We start from the raw sequence: 21,868 nt of genomic DNA, 5'->3' as shown, positions 1-21,868 counted from the left end.
AATATATTAATTATGACGTATATTAGAACATTCAATCACTTAGAATGTATGAGGTGAAATTTCAAAATTGATTTTGCTTGGTGCATGCTATCGAAGTTCAACAAGAGAATCATTTTTAGGCAAAAATATTTATAAATTCATATTATGATATCAAAGTTAAAAAAAACTTACATACAAAGGACTTTTAAGCTCCTCCTCACCTCCTTTTTTGTGCACTTAATTTAGGGATATCCTGTATAATAATTAGATATTATTCAATTTAAGTTAAGTTTGAGAGGGTGGGAGAGACATATTTTTTAATTGCAAAATCGGAATACAAAACATAAGCGAATTTCGACGACTATTATGAAATAATTTTTATATATAACAGTTAAGTATTGTTTCATTTCTTTATATTTTTTCGATTGCAAAATCAGAATAAAAAATATAATAATTTATAAAGTTGTTAGGTTAGGTATTATTAATTGAATAGGTATAAAATATATAAAAGGGAGCCCTACGCCGCTAATATCAGAAATATCAAATTTTCTTTAAAATTTACCAATTACCAAGATACAATTACGACATTTGATTATTTTTTATTATACTTTCTACTCGTATATCCTAAAATAAACTGGTGTTGACACGTTAAACGCTGAAAAACGTAAAACTATATCTTCAGTTGACTGAATAGATGACCATAAATTTAGTACTAAAGGAAAATATATTCCTTGATCTATTTTCCACATTTTATATATTTTTTAGCAGTTAGTTAGATTAATATGTGATTTTTTTATTTCTTTAGTTCTTAATTATTTCAAAAGAATATACATTTACACCACATACTCTGTTGGAATTATAAAGTCCTTCTAGTTATCAAGTAATTCTCACTCTTGAGGCTATTGCCAATAATTTTCATTAGAGCACATTATTCTGAAATATAAGTGAGGACATTTTATTGGAATATGTACTTCAGTATTAGTATTCAGTTTTGAAAAATAATTTTACACAATTAGCTCATAATATCATGAAGAACTAAAAGTTAAAAAAAACGAATCGATTTCTGTTAAAAATTTTGCAAAACCAGAATATATATTTTTTTCTATTTTTTGGGCACTTGAAAACCACATAAAAATCACCCTGTTCTAACCCAAATTACTTTCGTTTTTAATAAATTACCGATAAAATTTTAGCACCGAATTTTTTAATTGGGTACATACATTCTGAACATTCGATTTGAATGAAAGGGAGGTGTATCTCGATGAAGCTAATTTAAAAACGTAGTGAATCTGTTGGGCAACAGCATCTCGTCTAATTTTGTATTGTCCATTGTTTGTGTTAAAAATAATGAGTTGTAGGTGTGTGGATTGCTAATAATGAAATAATACAGGGGAATTGTTGAATTAATTATGCTTTGTTCGGAACATTCTAAATTATAATTTGAGGCACACTCATAAATTTCTACGTGGCAAGATTACTTCTCACTTTGCAGTAATGTACAGACAAAATGTACACTAAGAACCTCAATCATTACACTTATGTTCAATCAACGAAGTGTACTTGTCTATTTTGTAATCGAATTGAGAAGATACATTTTTAGTGAAGTATTTAAAATAATTGGAGATAATGTTAATATATTTATTGAAATATTTTTTGGACAGATAAAGAAAAAATGGTTTAAAATAATTTTTGAACAGTATAAAATGGTTGTTGTGTAGGTGTAATGGCAGCCAAGGCATTTTTAACACCTACTTATAAAACCGCATACACCTTATGTAAATTTATCGAACTTTAATTGATTTTTAGTTTCACAAAACCGGCGAAGCTTTTTTCCTGCGCCATTTTTTCCGTCTGTCCCGACCGTTGCCGGTCCCGGGACACATTTGCATTGCTAATTCCATGGAAGTGCTGAACATATTAATTGGACTCTACGTGAATCATCTTCTACTTTATCGCCTTCATCTGCGGAGACATTCGATACTTTTTATTGCCACCTTGGCACTGTGTGCATTAATAATATATCGCGCCAACAGATACGGACATAAAACACAATATTTTAATTATGTATATTAGTTGGTTTATCGGTTGGCTTTTTCGAATAATATTCAATTTATCGACGTTTATCGCTGATTAGTAATTTATATGCGTCCCGCATCGTTTTTACATGGCCAACGAGAATTTATCGCCTTTCAATATTGTCGGTTCATTTATTTTATAACTCTGTAATGATATTAATAAATTTTGAATACTTGCTACAATATTATGAAAAGTTTTATTGATGGTTGGTTCGGTGATAAGTAAATAAGTATTACCATTATTAGGTTATTAAAAGCTTAAATAATCGTTTTATGTATTTTTTAACTCTGCTCAAAATAACTGAATAGATTGTTCCATAAAAGTTTTAGATAAATGTCACTTAATATAAAATAGGTAAAAATACTTGAATAAATTTAACAAATCAAATGAAGAGTAAAAGTCCATGATATGTTAATAGATGGCGCTTATTGCTCAGTTACGATCAATTATTATTGGTTCACGTCTTCGTTTAATTTAAAGATGATTTGACACGTTATTTTATTGTGTCTCCGTTAAATAAAAACGCCGCGTGTATAAATTTGAATATAATAGTCACCTATTCCTAACGGTTCATCGATTTCACGCAGTAAGTATAGGCTTACCTAATTAGCATGAATCCTCACCATCCACTTCCTCGTCGGCGCGATTACCATAAAAAGTGAATTTATAAATCGACGCGGTCGCAAATAACGCGGACGTTATTATTGAAATTTATGTTTATAACTCTTTCGGTGTGCCCGATGTCCATTCATAAGACCAGCAACACGCCGTGTACGAGCATAAGTGCGTCTCGGACTGAGATCCAATAAAAATTGAAATTTATTATCGGGTGACATACCAACGCGAACCATAATTTCACTTTTCCCCCCTTGCATCTTTAGGAAACGCTAAGCAATAACAAACAAGCACCGAAACCGTTTGTTGAGAACAATAAACGAAATAGAAAATAACCGATAACAATGTAAACGAAATCAGATTTACATCCAGCAGCGTTAATAGGCCACAAATCAGCAGCGTAAGCGAGCAATTAGCACCGGACTCCTGACAATGTTATTAAATTAATGAAAGGACACGTAGCAGCTGAACATTTATATCCACGAGTAATATAAAACGGTATAATTCCAATAAAATTTATAACCATTTTCGTGGCGCGCTGATTAACATAAACATGTCGCCGGAATGGGTGACCATATTGGTCCGGTTGGTGGTGACGAGGAGCGCGGGGAGGCAAGCCAGGGATCGTTCTTAAGCATAATAGTTAAGTACTCCATTAAAAAACAAAACAAGCCACGGAGTGCTGTTAAGAGTAGCTGTGGCAGTTAAATTATTTTATTGATTTCGTTGATTCCATTCTTCGACTTGGTGGGTCCGGTGTTTTACCATAATTTACCAGAAACGACGTTTAAAGAGCAGTTTGCTGGTACAGCTAGGGTGGGGCACACATGTGAAATGTGACGGCAATATGCTGGTTGCAAGGATCATACAGGTTCTATCTACAACACTTTACAAAAAGATTGCTTCGGATAATCAGAATCTATGTTCTAATTGTAACATTATCTTTACATAGACAAGAACTAATGTTCAATGTCTAATCATTAAGTTTCGAAATAAATTTAACGAACATTGTACTTGTTTATTATTATTTACCATCACGCTAATTTTGACAAAAAAACCCATTTACAAATTTATTTATTTAAAATTAAAAATGGCCAATTAATGTATTTACTAGTTATCATTAAATGGGTCTGCTAAAACGATATGACATTTTATATTGCTGAACACTAATTACTCTACATTGATAATAATTATGGTGTCATTTTTCAAGGTGAGTTGTTCTAGTTCACTTAATGTTTTAAAAACATTTAAAATGTTCAGAGTGATTGCTTATACTGTTCTTGCATTTACTTTTGCAATACGATGTAAGTAAAATAGAAAAAGCTAATAGCATTTTTGATTAGTCATTCTGTAAGTGGTTAGCAATAACACTAATATGATTGTTAAATTATTATAGTCGCTACCAGTGAATTGCAAATAATAGAAAGACAACAAACGAAGTAAGTAATTTGTTCCTTTATGTTATAAATAATTAAATATTTTTTTTTAGTAATTATATTCAATTTTTGGACACACTTAATTCAAAAATTGCTAATGGTCTTATCGATAAGTCGAAAGCATTAAATATGCACAACAAATGCTACCAAGAATTTATAGGAAAGCCTAATCTAAAAGATTCACTGTACAAGATTCTGATGAGGTACATCTTCAATGGTAAAATTAAAGATTACTCTGATGCTCTAATCAGCATTGGAATGAAAGTTGTTGCCAAAAATAAACAGAAGCAGATGATTAAATATGCTGATTGTGTAATTAGTAATTTATTATAGTGTTTTGTTAGTACATCTTTTACAAAAATATTCTTTCGTCAATTTACTAAACACGTTCGTTTTTACTAATATTACTTTTGTATATTTACACCATTTGTTTGTTTTATTTTAATGAGAAAATCGCAACTCACAATACGATTCCACATTGCTGATCCGTATTTTCGGAACTTGGTATCATACCGGTGACGCGTCCGCTCGTAAATAAGCCGCGAAGATGGTCGCGCGTGGGCCGAACACAAGACCATCGCGTCTCTAAATCATGGCAGTCCGCGAGATGCGTCCATAAAGCACCGAGACCTGCCACACACGCCGAACATCGGCCAGACCACGACAAATGTCCATCGCTCATGCTCTTGTATGTGCTAAAACATGCGGTACCGTACTTCAAAGTTCAATGATGATGATGTTCTATGCAACATTATCATTTATATTCATATATCAGTACCTGGAACTAGCTGTTATGTTCGTTTCGTTGCAAAGGAAAAAATTATTTTGACGGTACTCCGCCAACAACATTCTTGTTTGCGTTATTGTAAATTAGAAAATATTATTATTGTTACACTGTGTATACTGGAATGTTTGTTTATGGGAACGCACTTTCGATATGGCACGATAACTGAGCGAGATATGCAAAGAGGCAGCCTGGGCAACAAGAAGTCAGCTGAAGAGAAGTTGAAAGTGAGAGATAGCCATCAGCAGATCAGAACGGACCTGCTCGTAATGTGTGCTGTGGTGGATGCGGTGTCCACAAAACCTCTTCAGTAGTAGATACCATCTACGTGTCAGTCATAATAATGCGGGTAAAATGGGACACTGTCTTATGGTCGAGATTGATGGCACAAGAAACTTGCTGAATTATTTAATTGGTACACAAAGTACTCGTGGATGTACACGTATTTGCAGCTAAGAAGTTCAAGGTCTACTGCAAAAACACTCGACGCAATCGATTTGAAAATTAGTGCCCTTTATTTTGCCTCAAACAAGTTTCTGGAGAATTATAAGTAAATGGTACTACAGAAAAAAACTGTGATGCATGTTCTCATAAAATTTAATGGGACTTAAAGCGTTTGTTTAAGAGACGTCTCTGTATATTCCAGCTAACAAACCAAGTCTTAATACATGCGTTTTATTGCCAGTAAACCACACAAAGTAGAAAATGGTCCATGCCATGCCCATCAACGGCATCTAAGAGCTGCGAGATACGACCGTAGAGAGTCAAAGGTCATAATAACATTATATATGTCTCATGTTACTTGCGGATGGGATCTTTAAAGAGATCATCGCCGACGGACCACCAGTTATTCTTGCGTCGTGTCCTTTGTTTTTAGGGACGACAAGTGAAATTTATTTTGGAAATGGTACGGTGTTACATGAGACCGACTATGAGGAGAAATTTATAAGTTAATTTGAGAGCCAATGGCATCAGCAATTTATTACTTCATCGGGTATTGTTCAAAGGATATAAAAATGAAATCCTACAAAACACTCCTTGCATAATTAACTGTAATTTGGATAATTTTTGTTATATCTATTTTTATCGTACTACTTGAAAATAAGAACAATTGATTTAGCAAATATATTCAGGATTGTCACGATTAAATAAATAGTACTGTTAAATTAATGGGACAAATGTTCCAGATTTGTTATCTAATCTACCTGGATGTAGTACTAAAATTAACATATTTTCTTTGAAAAATATTTGGATATCGACAGTCGCCAAATATTCGAACAAGCCAACAATGGAGGTCCAAACCCGTAGCCACTGCAGTCGGAATTTACGACGATGTTTTATCAGATAAGCGTACCATGAAGATGAGAGTGCAGGAGGAAAATGTTGCGGAGTGAGGTGTCAAACACGCGGGTGGCGCATCGTATTTAACACTTTATTGCTACAACTAGATCTATCTAATGGCCTCACTGACGACTACATTCATTGCCTTATTCTCACTTCGCACCGGACGCCATGGAAGGAGACGATGTAGTTTGAAAAGGGTTATGGATGGATTATTAGTTTTGTTTTGTTCGTTGGTTAAAATGTTTGTAGACATTTAGGATAGTGAAATAGTAATTTTGGCGATGAAAAAACATTCTCATCAATGAGACCGGTTTAAAAATAAAAATGACCGTCTATTTGAAATACCGTTTTCCCATTGACAACGCAATAAATAATTAAACGAGGATGATAAAAAAACTCGTAAATTTCGAAGTTTTTTTTGTGGGTGGCATCGCGACGAGATAATTCTTCGAATGTGTTGATGGGCAATGGCTGATATACCCGGCGATGGGCACCAGTAGAAGCCACATGAAACTTATCGGTTGGTTTGATAAGTATTGGGTTACCATCGGGAATCTTGACACATTTATTACATTAAATTTATCTTACTTCCATTTAGTTGATTGTACGTTACGTTATTTTATTGTTCAAGATTTCCAAATTTCTCACTTGAACTTTCGACCATTTGCATACTTGATTTTAATACTTCTGTGTGTTTTTACCAATTTTAACGTGAACAAAGGTCGACATTTCTGATCCATTTACAAATGGAACAAGACAAATTACTACAATTGTGCAAGACAAGATAGACAGCTTGACCTCTAAATGAGGCTGTTTTACTAGTGGGTGGTAACTCGTGTTTCCGACAAACTCGCCCATCGACGGGGGTGGCATCGCAAAAAATTTATGAGACACTTTCTGACGGCTTGTCTGTGCTACCGTACTCACAGTTCGTGTTATCTTTCGATCTTCAGGGAAATAAATCAATAAATATCATTAGAAGACACGACAGGGTAATCCAATAGTCTCGACTGTGCAGATTCTTTATCGTGAATTAGTTTATTACATTTGGAAGTCATAAACTATGATGATATTTGGGTGTCCGATTACTGAGTTGTCAAAACAGTTATAGCCAGTGGAAGAGATAATTTTTATTTTATGAGACACTATCTTGTTAACTAATTAGTGAAAATGTCAGGTGGCAGGACCATAATAATGTTTTTATCGAAATTTATTTTTTTTTGTGGAAGATTTTATCTTTTTGAAATTCTAAAACTTTGAAGAAATAATAAATCAAATTGTGTGTTAGTTTAAGTTATGAAAATTGATTTAATCGAGATTTAAAATCCCCGCGGAGTTTTGCGCGCGAATTTTTTCCGGGAGTCGAAATTGAATTTCATAAATAATCGTAAGTGATTCGCGCGTTAAAAATTTGCAATGAGCCTGTTAGTCGCATTCGTGCGCAATAAATCACAGTGCGGGAAGCCCGCACTTATTAGATTAAGTTAATCAGTTTAAGTCGGGATGGAGGCCGAAAGACCGAGATACCCATCTTTACCTCTTTACCAATTATCTTCCTACTGCGTGCGATTCAATCACTAATCGAACGCGCTGCCGCTTACTTACTTCTCCATTCATCACCAAAAACGACCAAAAACGCACCAACAAAATAGACGTGAATCGTTCCTGGGAAAAAGTTAATCGTCAGTCGTGGCTTTTGCATACCCGATATCTTTTAAATATTTACAAACAACAAAACTAATGATCCGGAATGGTGGTACCATCGACAATTATTAATGACCGTTCCAGTCGGTAGTACTAGTAGTAGTAGTTCACATGCTCTACGTAGGCCGAAAACACCAAAATTAATACATGCTAACCTACATGCTCCACGAAATTAATCACCGTGCGCCGTTCGTGTTATTTTTTTCTCTCAATGTAAACCAGAATATTGCGCCGCTACAACAGTTTCGAAACACCATCGCGGCCCGTTAATCATAATGTTCGATTAAATAATAATAAAAAAGCACTGCGCTAATGATCGCGGCGAGTTATGCGTGCCGTCTGCATTCGGTACGATCTGCTGGTAGGGAAAATAAACAATAAACAAATCACACACCGAGTATTTACAATCACTATCAACGTTTATCGTTGTTTATTGCTTGTGACTGACTGCACTTGAAACATTGTACTTATTGTGGCATTTTTCAACGTCCGTTCGTACCTTAGTACCTTGGTACTCTCAGTTTTCTTTACCGAAGGTCTAATATTGTTTATTGGGGTTGGCATTATTTACCGTCAGTGTTTCTTAATGGTTCTGTAACTTTGTTTTATGGCTAAATGGGGGAATTTAGGACATAATATGGATTTATATCAAGAATATCAAGTACCATTGAAGTATACATTAAATACAAGTGAAATTGGAATTATATTATCATTCGTATATTTTGTAACATTTAAAACATATTTAATAGATAATATATAGAGGTTAAATTTCCTAAGCGTCCTAATTTTAAAATTCCACCCTTTGTTATTCGATATCTCCCGAAATCTTAAGTGACAAATACACCATCGATAATAAATGACTGTGGCTAAAATAAGTCGTGTAGTGTGAACAATGTGTGAGCTGTGATGGTAAAAGATGCGACTCGACATCATAAGTAGACAATAAAAAATTAATGATGTTAACACCTCTTATACAAAGGCACCACTCGTCATACACAAAGATGCACTAAAATTCAATCAATCACACAGAGAATGCCTGGAATGTATTACTCAGCAAAAAAAATACAAAATGGGATATTTATTGTGAACGGTGTATTATGGGTTTGTCAATTTCAGCTTTGGTTATTAATCGAAGTTTTATTCAGCATTGGCACAAATATATTCACCTGTCTTGTAAACATTAACAAATGATCCAAGTTTCTATTTTTTTACACTAAATTATTTTTCAATCAAACTGTAATTTCACACTTCCATTTCCATCACGTAAAACATATCCGGGTCGCAAACATTTTCCTGAAGTGGCGAGTACTCGACGGTACCGCAGCCGCTTATTAATCGGATCCGTGTTAATAGCAGCTGTCAGGAGTAATCATATAATCAAACACGGACCAAAGTCGACAACAATATCGGCATTTAGAGGGACCCTGGGGGCCCCCCAGGGCCTCCAGCCCATCCACAATGCCACACTAATGGACCGACTTCACACTGTTTCAGAAATGTGCCCATTCACCGAACCCCCAACGCACAATGGTACCACTTGAAAATTTTCTTTTGAAATGCAAGCACTGCACTGTAAATTTTTTAATTAAATCATCTTATTTGCTAGTGTCTCAATTACAGAGTAGTTACATTGTTAGTTGGACAATTTACCAAAAGGTTTCTTGTAAAATCTACTCAGCATTTGAAAGAGTTTTGTTCAGTTTTGTTAATTATCAACTACTCTGTCCATTTCCTCCTTTTTATCTTGTGAAAGATATCTAGCAAATAATATTTTAAACTGTAGAGATATGAAGATATTTTAAAATGCTTGAATCATTGTGCGGGGCATTGTTTGCCTCTCTAAATGGTCCACACCGCGTTCTGTCTTTTCATTATCTCGTCTCAGCGGCCTGGACCGATGGTCCGAGTCTTTAGGTATCGGTGACTGGGCAAAAATTAAATACATGTGATTATTGTGAGAATGGTTGCGATACACACGCACAATGCCCCTTTATTTGTTGCTGACAATGGTAGTGGATACCGCACATAACATAATCAAACACCGCTCTAGATACACCACTGAGATAATTTCAAACTTGAGAGGATGAGAGAAGATGCTTTTAGAAATTACGTTTTAGCTTTAAGTTACTTGGATATATATATATATATATATATAGTTTAAAGTGTACCACATATCGAAAATCATATCATTCATCAATAATCATCAGTTAAAGTTAGTTACACAGTTATACTACAAATTTACAAATAAAAAATACAAATTTATTAATTATAATTATCAACTTTTGATATTTTTGAAACTACTTTATTATTATTAATATTTTAATGAGGGGAGATAAAGAATTATTTAAATAACTATAATATATAACTATAACTAATAATAAAAAAAAATTAACAAAAACGTTATAACAAAGTATATTCAATATTTTTTAATAAAAAACAAACTATTTTTCTAAGATTCTATCAAAAAAGCATATTATGAATTTTAAGCATATTTCACAACAAAATATGTTTAATTTGAAGCAAATATATCCGTGTAATTTAGGTAAGGAATTATATATTTTCGTTTTCATGTTTAAATTATGTATTGTTTTTTTGACAAACTTCTCCTTAAAGAAAGGTGTTAGAATTCTGGGAAAGTACAGAAAATATTAATCTTAATAAAATTATCAGCGAATCCAGAAGAAGAATCATCCAGTGTCTATTTGGGAGTTGTTGTTTCCAATATTTCATGTTGTGAGAAACACCCCAAAAACAATCATAATTAATAACCCAGTTCTCGATAGGTGTCTATAGTTAACATGGATATTTAAAGAAATCCGTGACTCGTTGCACGCTGGGTATAAGACCCACACACGATCTACCATAACGTCTTCAACTATGGGCACATCTCTCGATATGGAGGCTTAATAACGCATGTAAATAATGAAGATACAACTGGGATGGTACAAAAACATTAATAATGACTTATACTTGGATGATAAGTTTCAAGTTCAGCTCGGTAATTAAAGGTTACGCGGCAATCGCTGAGAAAAATATTTATTATGTGGTGCAATGACATTGAAGATGATCGGAAACATGTGGTAAATATTTAAATATTTGTAAAAAACATGCCATAACATTTTAAATACTGGTGCCTGTAATAATATTGAGTCATTTCACAATCTATTGAAATTTTAGACCCATGATAAAGATCCACATTTAAATAACCCAAACAAGCCTACAACTTGAATGACCAAATTCCTTTGATAGAAAGGTGAATCTGAAATTTATAACAGTCTTGTGGCATTGTGACACCGGCCGCAGCAATGCCAATTTGTCGTCAATAATTTAGTATGCTATCCAATTAGTCCTCGTGTCATCCAATACAAGACCGATAAATTAAATGGGACGTTTTTGGACGGAAAACCACCTGACCAACGTCATACCTCTACGAGGGCCTTACAAAAATATTACGCTAAGACTGTAAGCATCGGAAGGGATTTTTATTGATTATCAAACAAAATCTAATCTATTTAATTAGAGAACGCTATTACAAATAAATTTAGTGTGAATAGTAATAACTAGAACTATATAATTTTCGAAACCATAGAAAGATGTGAATAAAATTTTGTTGAAATAAGTTTGTCTATATATTCCCCGGTATAGGTGCATTAAGTGTGCTCACACTCATTAAGTGTGTCACCTTAAATTCGAATAACAAGCGACAAACGGGCTGCATTGGGTGGTCGTGAGCCTTGGCATTTTATCCATCACCAGGATCGAATCGTCTCCCTCCGAACCAGGTACTGGCTGACAAATATTTGGTAATTTGATATCGCCACTTTTCCTTCTACACTCTCTCCACATTCATCTAGATAATTGAGATGTGAGAACGGCACCAATAAACAACAAGCTGATGCGTGTGTTCCGGTGATTCCATTGGTCGTGTCTTGTCCAAATCAAATTAATTTAATGTCATCGAAAGATGAAGATAGTGTTAACTAGTAAATTGTCTGGTCGACTTTCATCTGCTCCATCGGTATATAAATTTATAGACTCCATTTAGTAAAATGAAAAAGTCATGTTTATTAAACCCAATTCAGTCAAGAACTGCGAACACACAAGCTCAATGATGAGATCCGAGGTCTTTTAACATCTTATTAAGCCCCGATTGAATATGAAGTTATCGGCCGGATTCAATTTAGGTAGTCATCAGTCGGTTTATTAGGTTGGTAAACGGCTGCCAGCGATTGCCGCTAAGTGAATAATAATTGGAGCTATTACATCGACAACGTTTTCACAAAAGGGACCCACGGCATCGAAACTTCGTCGCTTTTGTACGCAATAACTAACGATCTTATTAACGAGTTTCTTTAAATGGACGCATAACTAGTTGAAATGTGGAGATAAGATCGTAGATTAGGATTGTTCAGATTAATTAAATTAATATGTGCATTTGAGAAGTGGCGTCTAATGATCCACGTGGGTGGTAATAATAACTTTTTGAAAAATACTATTTATTTGGTTATTTCTGCTGCGAAATGAATAATAAATAGAAGATTGGAAGAACAATAGACCGTAATTAATCCTAACCTTCCGTGTATCTTTCTAAATAGATTAGAGGAGATAGTTAATGGTTTTTCGTAAACGGATTTTCGTAAAAGCAATCAGAAAACGTTAAATTAGAAACGCTAAAACGTCGAACAGGACTTGGAAGCAATGGTAATTACAAAATACTACTGTTGTATTAACTTTCTGTCAGATAAAGGCAATTTATTTTAATTACCTCTTTCTTAATTACACCATTGGATATTTTAATAATGGTTCCTCATATTATTGTTTTTATTTTGATGTTTTTAATACAGCAAATCAAATTCTAACATATGTTAAAGTGGGAAATAAAGTACAAACACCAAGAACCAAAAAAGAAAAAAAGAGTAAAGATTATCCAGATGTAAGTCAATGTAAGGATATATCGTTTTTTATTTTCATTTTTCCAAAAAGTTTGAAATTGATGTGAACAAATTGGCAATAAAAACCCCACCAGAAATTCCTGATTAGGTCAAGTCATAGAAGAAGCCATTAACAGTAAAGGATAATAAACCACTTTTATAGTTCGACTATTAAATTTAACAGCCACAAATATCACATTGTTTTGGCTCTTGGGATATTTTAATTCATCATAAAAAGGCCTACATTTTATGTCCTATTATTTATAAGGGACACTTACCGAAACGTAGGTACTTTTGAAGATTAACAGTTGGTAGTTACGCATGTTGGTTTGAATTAATTAACGTGTTGTAAACATGTTGTCTAGAAAATTTCAGTTTTTATAATGGGCAGGCACTGGGCCATAAACCCAATAAATGTGTAAGATAGGATCGAGCATAGGTGGTACAAGTTTATAACTGAATGAAGACTCGACATCCATTACGAACGTGTTGTGATAGTTTTATTACTTCTACTAACAAATGTACGAGTAAGGGAGCGTCCAATTTCTATACCCCAAAAATTAGTAGTATCATCTTATAATTATAGAAAATCAATTTTCTACTTATTGACCATCAAGATTGCTCAATCTGCCTGAGAAAAAAACGAAACGAAAAGGAATCGTTTAACTGGTCCTTAATTAAGGTGGTTACCATTTTGCACAATCATTGTTTGATATATCAATTAAAAAGTCAGAAGCGGAATTAATAGAGGATGATTTGGCTCGTTTTTTGAGACCCACAACGAAAAACCGACCAATTCTACGTCAACCGCTGCCCCCTTTCGATATATTAATTATGCGACACTGAAAAAAATTAATTACTACAGACCGGCCTACAGTAAGCAGTTGATTGTTAATTAAATTTTTTTAGTGGATCGTTTTTTCACGAAATCTGTATATATGTATATATATGGAAGCCGAAATTCAAAACACATGTTTGGACATGTGTAGCTGGCTACTTCCTAATCAACTATTTTAATTTCAGTAGAAGATTGCCACAAATTCCAGCTCATTTTTCTCGTAATTATGGTTTAATGTTCTGGACACAAGTCCGATCCGGTAGTTTCCTAATGTGCTGTTTAACTGTTTCGAAAATTTCGAAAACTCATTAAGGGCGATTATTAATTGTGTTTTTGGACAGGTCGTGGTACGCCCATGCGATAAACTGCCTATTTAAGCAACCGTTTTTCGGTTATATTAATTTGAAAATGATTTATTTCAGATTTAACGACTTTCGCGGGCGGCTAAACTAAATTACAATACTGAAACAATAAGGAGCGAAATATTACACACAAATTGACCAAGTTTAATTAGTCGGATAGTTATTATACTTTCAGTCCACAAAGATTCTTAGGAAGCGATAACAGTTACGTTCTCTTATTTTATAAAATGAAAGAGATTCCTAAAGAAGGATTGATTTCCGTTTGGCACGAATAAAATGCTCCTTTCCTGTTTGTCTTCCTCCTGTCACCTTCTCACCATCAATTGAATAACACTAATCATCCCATTCGACCGTCGCGTCCGTTTGTTTCCCACCGTCGACCGCAACCAGATCGGCTTTAAACAAATAATTACGTTTATGGTTTTTGGACGGTTTAATGAGGGTGTTCAATTCGAGTGGCGGAAAACGGAGAAGGTCACGTAACCTATAAATTAAAGAGTGGCCGAGTGGTCTTAAGCAAGTGCGCTTTTGGCATCGGCCCAGATTTTTACGGGCGGAAACGGCCAATTGCGCTCGGCTACCGTGTTATTAAGTGCCGCTCCGTTTTTGACAAGCAAAATGCTGGTTCGGTTGCTCTAGGTTATGGTTCAATGTTAACCAGTGGCGGATATCTTTAATTTATTCCTGCTGGCTTAGGGTGAAACATTATGTGGCACATTGTCCTACAAATAATTATTAATGTATCCGTGTTGTTTCACAATAACAATTATAGCATCTGCGTCGGAGTGATTTTTGCAGGTGTCACGGTTTGCTGAAGCCACGTGGAGGATTGTTTCCATTAGCACGATTAATCGTTAATTACCGTGCACTGACAGCCAATTAATATATTCTATCCGTGTTCAGATAATGCAAACATTGTTTCTAACAAGAGTTGAATAATCGCCGCGAATTGTGCTGGTAGGCGAAAGTCGCCAGTGATTTATGACGTTGGCTCGGAGAAATGTTACAGTTTAAGTGTTTCGGAATTGAAATAAACCGGGAAAATATTAATAGTTTGATAAAAAAAAACTGCACAGCCTTTTATTTGAAAACCTAATTGATAGTTTGGGAACAGCACGTTTATGACGGATGTCATAAAAAGACCAAAAGACAAAACATTGTATCAGTCATTCTCGGAATAGACAACGTGTGGCTTTGGCAGTTTCGGAGGAATCACACAAAGCCAACGCCGCTTCTTCTGCTAATAACACATCTTTTAGGATGAATGTCCATGCTTTTTTGGTAATTAACTTAACTGCCGGTTCAGAATATTCACCAGAAGCGCAGTTTGATACTCTGTTGCTATTTCCTTAGTAGTCACACATTGGCGTACAATATTTGTGTTGCAGAAGTTGGATCATCATTCTGGGAAAAAGAAATCAGTGTGGATGAGAGTCTCTTTTCTTAATGTGCTATTATAACTTTTACAAAAAGCATTTAGTCTAATCCCAGTTAAAGGGCTTACAAGCATTGACTCCCAAATCCATTTTCCCAACAAAAGATTGTCACTCAGAGATTCGGTTTCAGATAAAGCCAGTCTCATTGTCCGTCACAATAAATCCAAACCCAATATTTAACTTCAACAAAATAAAATCCATTCCGCCTCATTCTTGCCGATGTATAATTAAATGCTGATGGTATTATGCGGTTGACAAGGGCGGACACGTAGTCCTTAAGGTATTAGTCACGGGTGGAGGTTTTAAAATGTTTTTGACACATTTCAAAATTTCGGTAGCCGCACCAGTAACGTATACGGCAATTTTTAATATGCGGACAAATGCAGGTAGTTCTCGGATGCTATTAATGCACTGCCAAAATGATCTAATGTCATTGTCGGGGTGTCAAGCGGCAAAGAACTTTGATCTACAAACGCCACACGATCCTTTTTATGTCGGCGAGCTTAATGGCATGTAATACTTTTCGTAATTATAGGTTGCGGTCTTTAATACTTTTTTTTTGTAACAGCCCTAATTGACGCACAAATATAAAAATGTACTGTAAGAAACATAGAATATGCAAGACCGTTCGAGTAGATGGTAATGATTGTGTAACCTTTGGAGATGATTTCTGTTAAATCAGATGTAACGGAATGAAGGAGAACCTTCAGCGGTGCACTTCTCTTAAGGTGTGCGAGAGACAAATTCCTGAAAGCAGATTAACTGAATACCCCTGACAGGAATTAATAAGTAGCGTATTAGAGAATGTAAGGTTTATTGTAGTCGTGCGCATTAAAATCGCGAGACATTTAAAACGGGCCCGTTGTTCGTTCAATGATTAATGCAAGCGCCTTCCTGCACAATTTTATGATATTTAAGGTACACGGCACCAGGAGAGACTATAGAAAACTTAAATGATTATAAACTACTGGTATTTAAATAACACTGAACACTTTCGCGTTAATTTATTACTCTGCAAGATTCTATTAACATTTTATCATTTCAAATTGGATTTGTTGTCCGCCATTTTCATTATTTTCCAGTGCCGTGCACTTGCAAATTTTATAATAATAATACAATACATATATTAATTCAAGAAGGGAATATCAACATATAATATAATTTCGACACACATGATACAAATATAATATGAATTAATCATGAATTAAGTAAAGCCCCGTAGTAGTGGCAGATTTGATAATTATATAATTTTTTTCATATCTGATGTTTAAACTTTAAATTAGGAATTAGTTTATACAATCATTTTCAGTTTTTTAAAATTACTCTTGAGTTGTGATTAATCGTACAAAAAGTTTTAACTTAAATTTAGAGATTAAAAAGTACTATAGTATTTTTCTTATTGATTATTATTAGTGATCTAAAATATCAAATTAATAGTAGCTGTAGAATAATTATTAAATGAATATGCCCAATTATAGAATGAATTTATTCAAATAATCGTGTGCGTATAATACTAAACTGATCATGACTACATTATGCTGTTTATTTTATTAAATGTTGTACAATTTATGGTTTATCAAGAATTTATAATTATAAATAAATATAGTTTAATTTAATTATATTCTTTTCAATTAATTTTTAATTTAATTGAGGAATCCCTGATGAATGACTAAAATTAAGATCAAATATCGAATAATCCATTGATTATGGCCATACCTGTGGAATAATTTAGATAGTTGACGACTATAAATAATTCAATAATTTTCATTCGATATTCATGATATAATTTTTATTTAATATTCTGATAAAAATAAAATACGTTATATGTAGAGCAATAAAATTAAAATAAAACATAAAAGTATACTACTAATTATTTAATTGATCTTTTTTGTTTTATTTTTATTTATTACAGTGGCGTTCCTTTTTCAAATAAATTATTTATTTATGTTATTTATGATATTAAAATTGTATACTATTTTTGTATAAATATAGTATGTATTTAAGATTTTAGTTATAAAAAACAACAAATTTGTATAGGTTATGAATAAAAAATGAGAAAAATATTTTAATAATTAAACTGATCTGAGTGACTTTTTCATTATAGAATTTAAGAGAATAAGAACATTACCAGTAAGTAGCAGTAATTGTTTTCATGAGTGTTGAACAACGAAACGTGTATGTTGTATTGATTTGCCATTGATCGTAGGTCAGTTACATCCATGTTTAACCCTTAAAATTATTCATAGCCGGCCAGACGTCCGGCCACGATAAAAGTACCGCACGAAGGTATAAATTATTTATTAATAAGCATCCTTCCCCGATCGGAACGATCCATCCTGGGCCCGTAATGGCGAATTGAATGGCACATGGAAGGCAGAGGCGTGCGACGCGTGGGCGTACGAACAATACCACGGAATAGGGGTGCGACGGTCACGACATCTAGAGGCGCACAAGAATAGGCCCATTCATGACATACGTCAATAATTTTCCTGTCGCCCGTCTGATTTATCGGTTCCGTTCGAATGTGAGACGCGGAGACGGTGTGAACTCTGATCCGAACTTTCGCTCGTCAATTGTCAGGAAGCGTTTGACGGTGGTTAATTGCGCGACGTTGGCAAATGCGTGCAAAGAAAAATCCGAATCTGTTCGCTTTCTTTCGTGCCCGCTCATATGTGAGAATCGACCGGAGTAGAAAGTTTCTGTGTAAACATATTTACACAAGTCTTTCAATTTTACTGAAGTAACTAATATTTTCAGTAAAGTCGATCATTTCAACTTTTTTAATCGCGTTCAATTAGAAAAACGGACCATTTTTAATGAACCAAACGAAGTATTGTGCATTTAAAAATGTTACTCTCATCAGAAAATTACCATTAATATAACGTAATCTGTGTTAAGTACGTCACTGCAAATTGTACAGAGCAGAAGAAGAAATTGCAACTTAACAGCAACAGTAATCTTGAAAGAAGATAAAGATTCATCTTCTTTCATAAGTAAAAGGTCGATGAGAATGGAAAATCAAGTCCTCGCCATGAAAACTTAGGCCTAACTTTTAGGAAATGTATAATATTAATTATTTTTTCAATTTTTTACAGGGTTTTTGGTCAGGTAAACCATGAAAAAAATATTAAAAATTCTCAGTATCGTTAGTTCAATTAGTTAAGTAATGATAAGGCACACACATTCAATTTTATCTGTTCACTATTCACTTTTAAATAAATGTTAAAAAGCATTAAACTAATTTTTAAAATAGTATCTGATACTCTCATATTCTTAGAAGACCAAATTTTATTTCATTCATTTTGGATTAGTATAAGAATTATTACTATGCAATAATTATTTATAAAATTTGGTATGAAGGATATTAAATTTAATGTTTTCGTAAAAATTGTACTCAATTTATTCAACTTTTTATTATATGTAGAAAACCTTTTATGCTACTCACAGAATTTTTTATGGCTATCTTTTGGATTATTTTTCATAACAATGGAGATAGGAATTAACAAGTTACAGGGGTGTTTTTGTAGTAAATGGACAATACTGCAATAATTTAAATAAAATAAATGAAATATTTTTATATACGATTATCTTTTGTTTATACATAAAATCGTAACTAGTATTTTAATCGTATAACAATAACCTTTACATGAATGGCATGACATAACTATATAATTTAATTCATATTAATTTTATATATAAAAAATACAAAAACCAAATTAAAAATATTTTATTTAATTATCTTCATTAATAACATAAATACAATGAAGTCACTTTTTAATTTAATACTTTTTACCAAAGTTGAAAAAAATATATGATATTAATAAAATTTTTAATTTACAAAAAGAACAAAAAGTTCAATCTATACAACATTAAGGCTAAACCTAAAACTAAAATTAAAAATTAAAAACATAAAAATCTAAACATAGTACAACGAAATTACTTATATGCTTTTTTATTTCTTAATTTATAGCATTAATTTTTATCTAAGAAAATATTATATTAATAAACATGTCAAATTATCTAATACAAAAGTACAATTTACAGCTATATTGTACATTAACATAAGTAATAAAGAAAAGCCTTTTAATTAGTATTTCAATTACTGAATGTACTTTAATATGAAAATGAATAATAAACATACAATACGTAAAGTTTTATGTCACCCATTTTCCACAAAGACAAAAGAAATTCAGAAATGAATAAAACCCAACAACTTTACATTATTGTAAAAATTCATGGTCCAAAAAAAAATCAATAATAATTTCCACTGGCTTAGTGGTATTTTGAAACTTCATCAGAGTAATAATAACTGCCGTAGTCTGGTTAAATTAATTTCAATTTGATTATCAATATTTTCAGTGATCAGCTATATGTGCAGCTATAACTGTCATTTTGTTGATCAATTTTTATACGTGATAGTATAATTAAATATTAATAATAATACAATTAATAAATACACTGAAAACATGTTCTATATAAACTTTGATAAATTCTCAGTTAACTAGTTAATGGACAGTTTATTTTTTATAGTTTCCCATAAATTCGGCCTGTATTGAAACGATTGGAGGCCCGGCTTGCCAGATCGCCGGATCGTGATCTCGGTGGGCTGGGAAGTGGAACAGTGCCGTGGGCGAAGATCGGGCGTCCGCGGGCGCATCGTTCTGCTCCCGGGGCGGTTCGCGCGTCTCGACCGGGTTCCCGTCGAATTAACCGAAAATGCGGAAACGATCCCTTCGACGGGGTCGTGATCGCCGCCCCGGGCACCGAAACACAGACGATTTAATGTTGGCCTGGACTGGACCGTCCCCCCACGTCTTCTTCTGCTCTTAGGCGGGATCGAACGCCGCTTTCTGGTGCGCCCGCGTTCGTCTTCGTCACGAAACAAGACCGCGATCAACAATCGGCGTTATGTAAATACAAAAGTCAGACGGAATATTTTGTATTTCTGATGTTTGACCGTTCATTACGTGCAAAATGGTGTGGGCCACCAAAAAAGTCATGGAATGAATGTTTTATTTTTATTTTTTTCTTTGTTTTATTGGGAATATATTTCTAACTAATTTCAGTTGGGTCCGTTGGAAATGACGAGATGTCGCATTTTCCGTTTTTCGAGAGAGAAAGCGGCCCTCGCCGTCGGATGGACCGCGGAGATGAGTGTGCGGGTGTGAGAATGCCGCATGTGCCCGGTTCACAGTGCACCGCGGTGCACGTAGATCGGTGAGGCCGCGGGCGGAGGTTGCCACCGCTCGCGGCGACCGCCACCAACTCCAATGTCCGATTCAGTCGACGCGGCACGCACAGCCGAGAAAGAAAACGGTGTTCATTCATGATCGGGGATCGTTGCAAAAAAATGGGATCTGGTTCAAGAGTTAATTGCGTGTGTTCTTTGTTTTCGTTATGTTAATTTTCAGTTTTGATTAATTTATATTCAAATAAACACCTAAAAAGAAAAAAATATATATTAATCAGAAATACTTGTTTAAATTTAAATTTATAAAAAAAATTTGCCCATAATAATGTAAATATTTAAATAAAGTTTTTTAAATTTATAATCAAATAACTGAAAATATAAATATTTTACACTTCCCTTCTGAATGTTTCTTTTTGAATTCTAACACATTAATTGCATCACTCTATCCTATTTTAGCTAGCAAATTGGAGATTAAAACATTTGGAGCTTGTTACACCAACTTTATAGCAAATTTTAGGTACCAAAACATTGTACATTGACAATATTTTACGTGGTTTTTATCCCAGGATATTTTGTAACACTCGAAACCTATCAGAAGGAGGACTTTTTACGGCCTCACTCTAAAGGTACTTTTATAATTTTTGAAAATGAAAAACTGTTAAAATTATGGAAAAATTTTGTTAGATTGACAAAATTTTATATGATGTTTATTCTAAATAGATATCTTGTTTCATTTAAAATTATCAAAGAGCGACTTTTTACTACCTCACTGTAAATATGTTGTTTATAATTTTTATAACAAAATTCTTTTAAAAAAATAAAATAAGAATCAATAATTATTTTAATGTTTACGTTTGTAAAGCAAAAAACCCTTTTATTGTAATCTATCTGTGTTTAATTTCAACATTTTGCATTTAATATAAATGGATGCGTGCTGGTGAGGAAGCATTGCTGTAAAGGTCTGGGCGTTTTATTTGACAACGAATTATCTTTTGTGCCGCAAATTATGGAAGTTTCTACTTCAGCTTCCAAGATTTTGGAGTTGTCTTACGAAACTGCAAATCGATAAATTCTCAAATTATATTGCAGGCTCTGTTTTCTGCACTAGTACGAAGCAATGCCATTTACACTTACCATCAAATTAGCCTGGAATCTATTCAACGTACTTAAGT

The 21,868-nt window shown here is 33.6% G+C and overlaps 1 protein-coding gene across 1 annotated transcript; it reads left to right on the top strand.

Moving 5' to 3' along the window:
- Positions 1 to 3,890: 3,890 nt before the first annotated feature.
- On the top strand, positions 3,891 to 4,470 carry LOC126266570 (uncharacterized). The gene is made up of 3 exons (XM_049970832.1): positions 3,891 to 3,974; positions 4,067 to 4,109; positions 4,160 to 4,470. The coding sequence occupies exons 1-3, from the start codon at positions 3,923 to 3,925 to the stop codon at positions 4,437 to 4,439; spliced, it is 375 nt and encodes a 124-aa protein (XP_049826789.1). The 5' UTR covers positions 3,891 to 3,922; the 3' UTR covers positions 4,440 to 4,470.
- Positions 4,471 to 21,868: the final 17,398 nt, after the last annotated feature.

Source organism: Aethina tumida, chromosome 1, assembly GCF_024364675.1.
Source record: "Aethina tumida isolate Nest 87 chromosome 1, icAetTumi1.1, whole genome shotgun sequence".
NCBI classification, from domain to species: Eukaryota; Metazoa; Arthropoda; class Insecta; order Coleoptera; family Nitidulidae; genus Aethina; species Aethina tumida.
Note: the sequence above shows the minus strand (reverse complement) of the source record. Positions and strands in the feature narration are given on the sequence as shown.

Coding starts and splice junctions, on each gene's coding strand:
- LOC126266570 (XM_049970832.1), top strand. CDS start 3,923: ATGTTCAGAGTGATTGCTTATACTGTTCTTGCATTTACTTTTGCAATA. Junction 3,975..4,066: donor ATTTACTTTTGCAATACGAT/GTAAGTAAAATA, acceptor AAATTATTATAG/TCGCTACCAGTGAATTGCAA. Junction 4,110..4,159: donor ATAGAAAGACAACAAACGAA/GTAAGTAATTTG, acceptor ATTTTTTTTTAG/TAATTATATTCAATTTTTGG.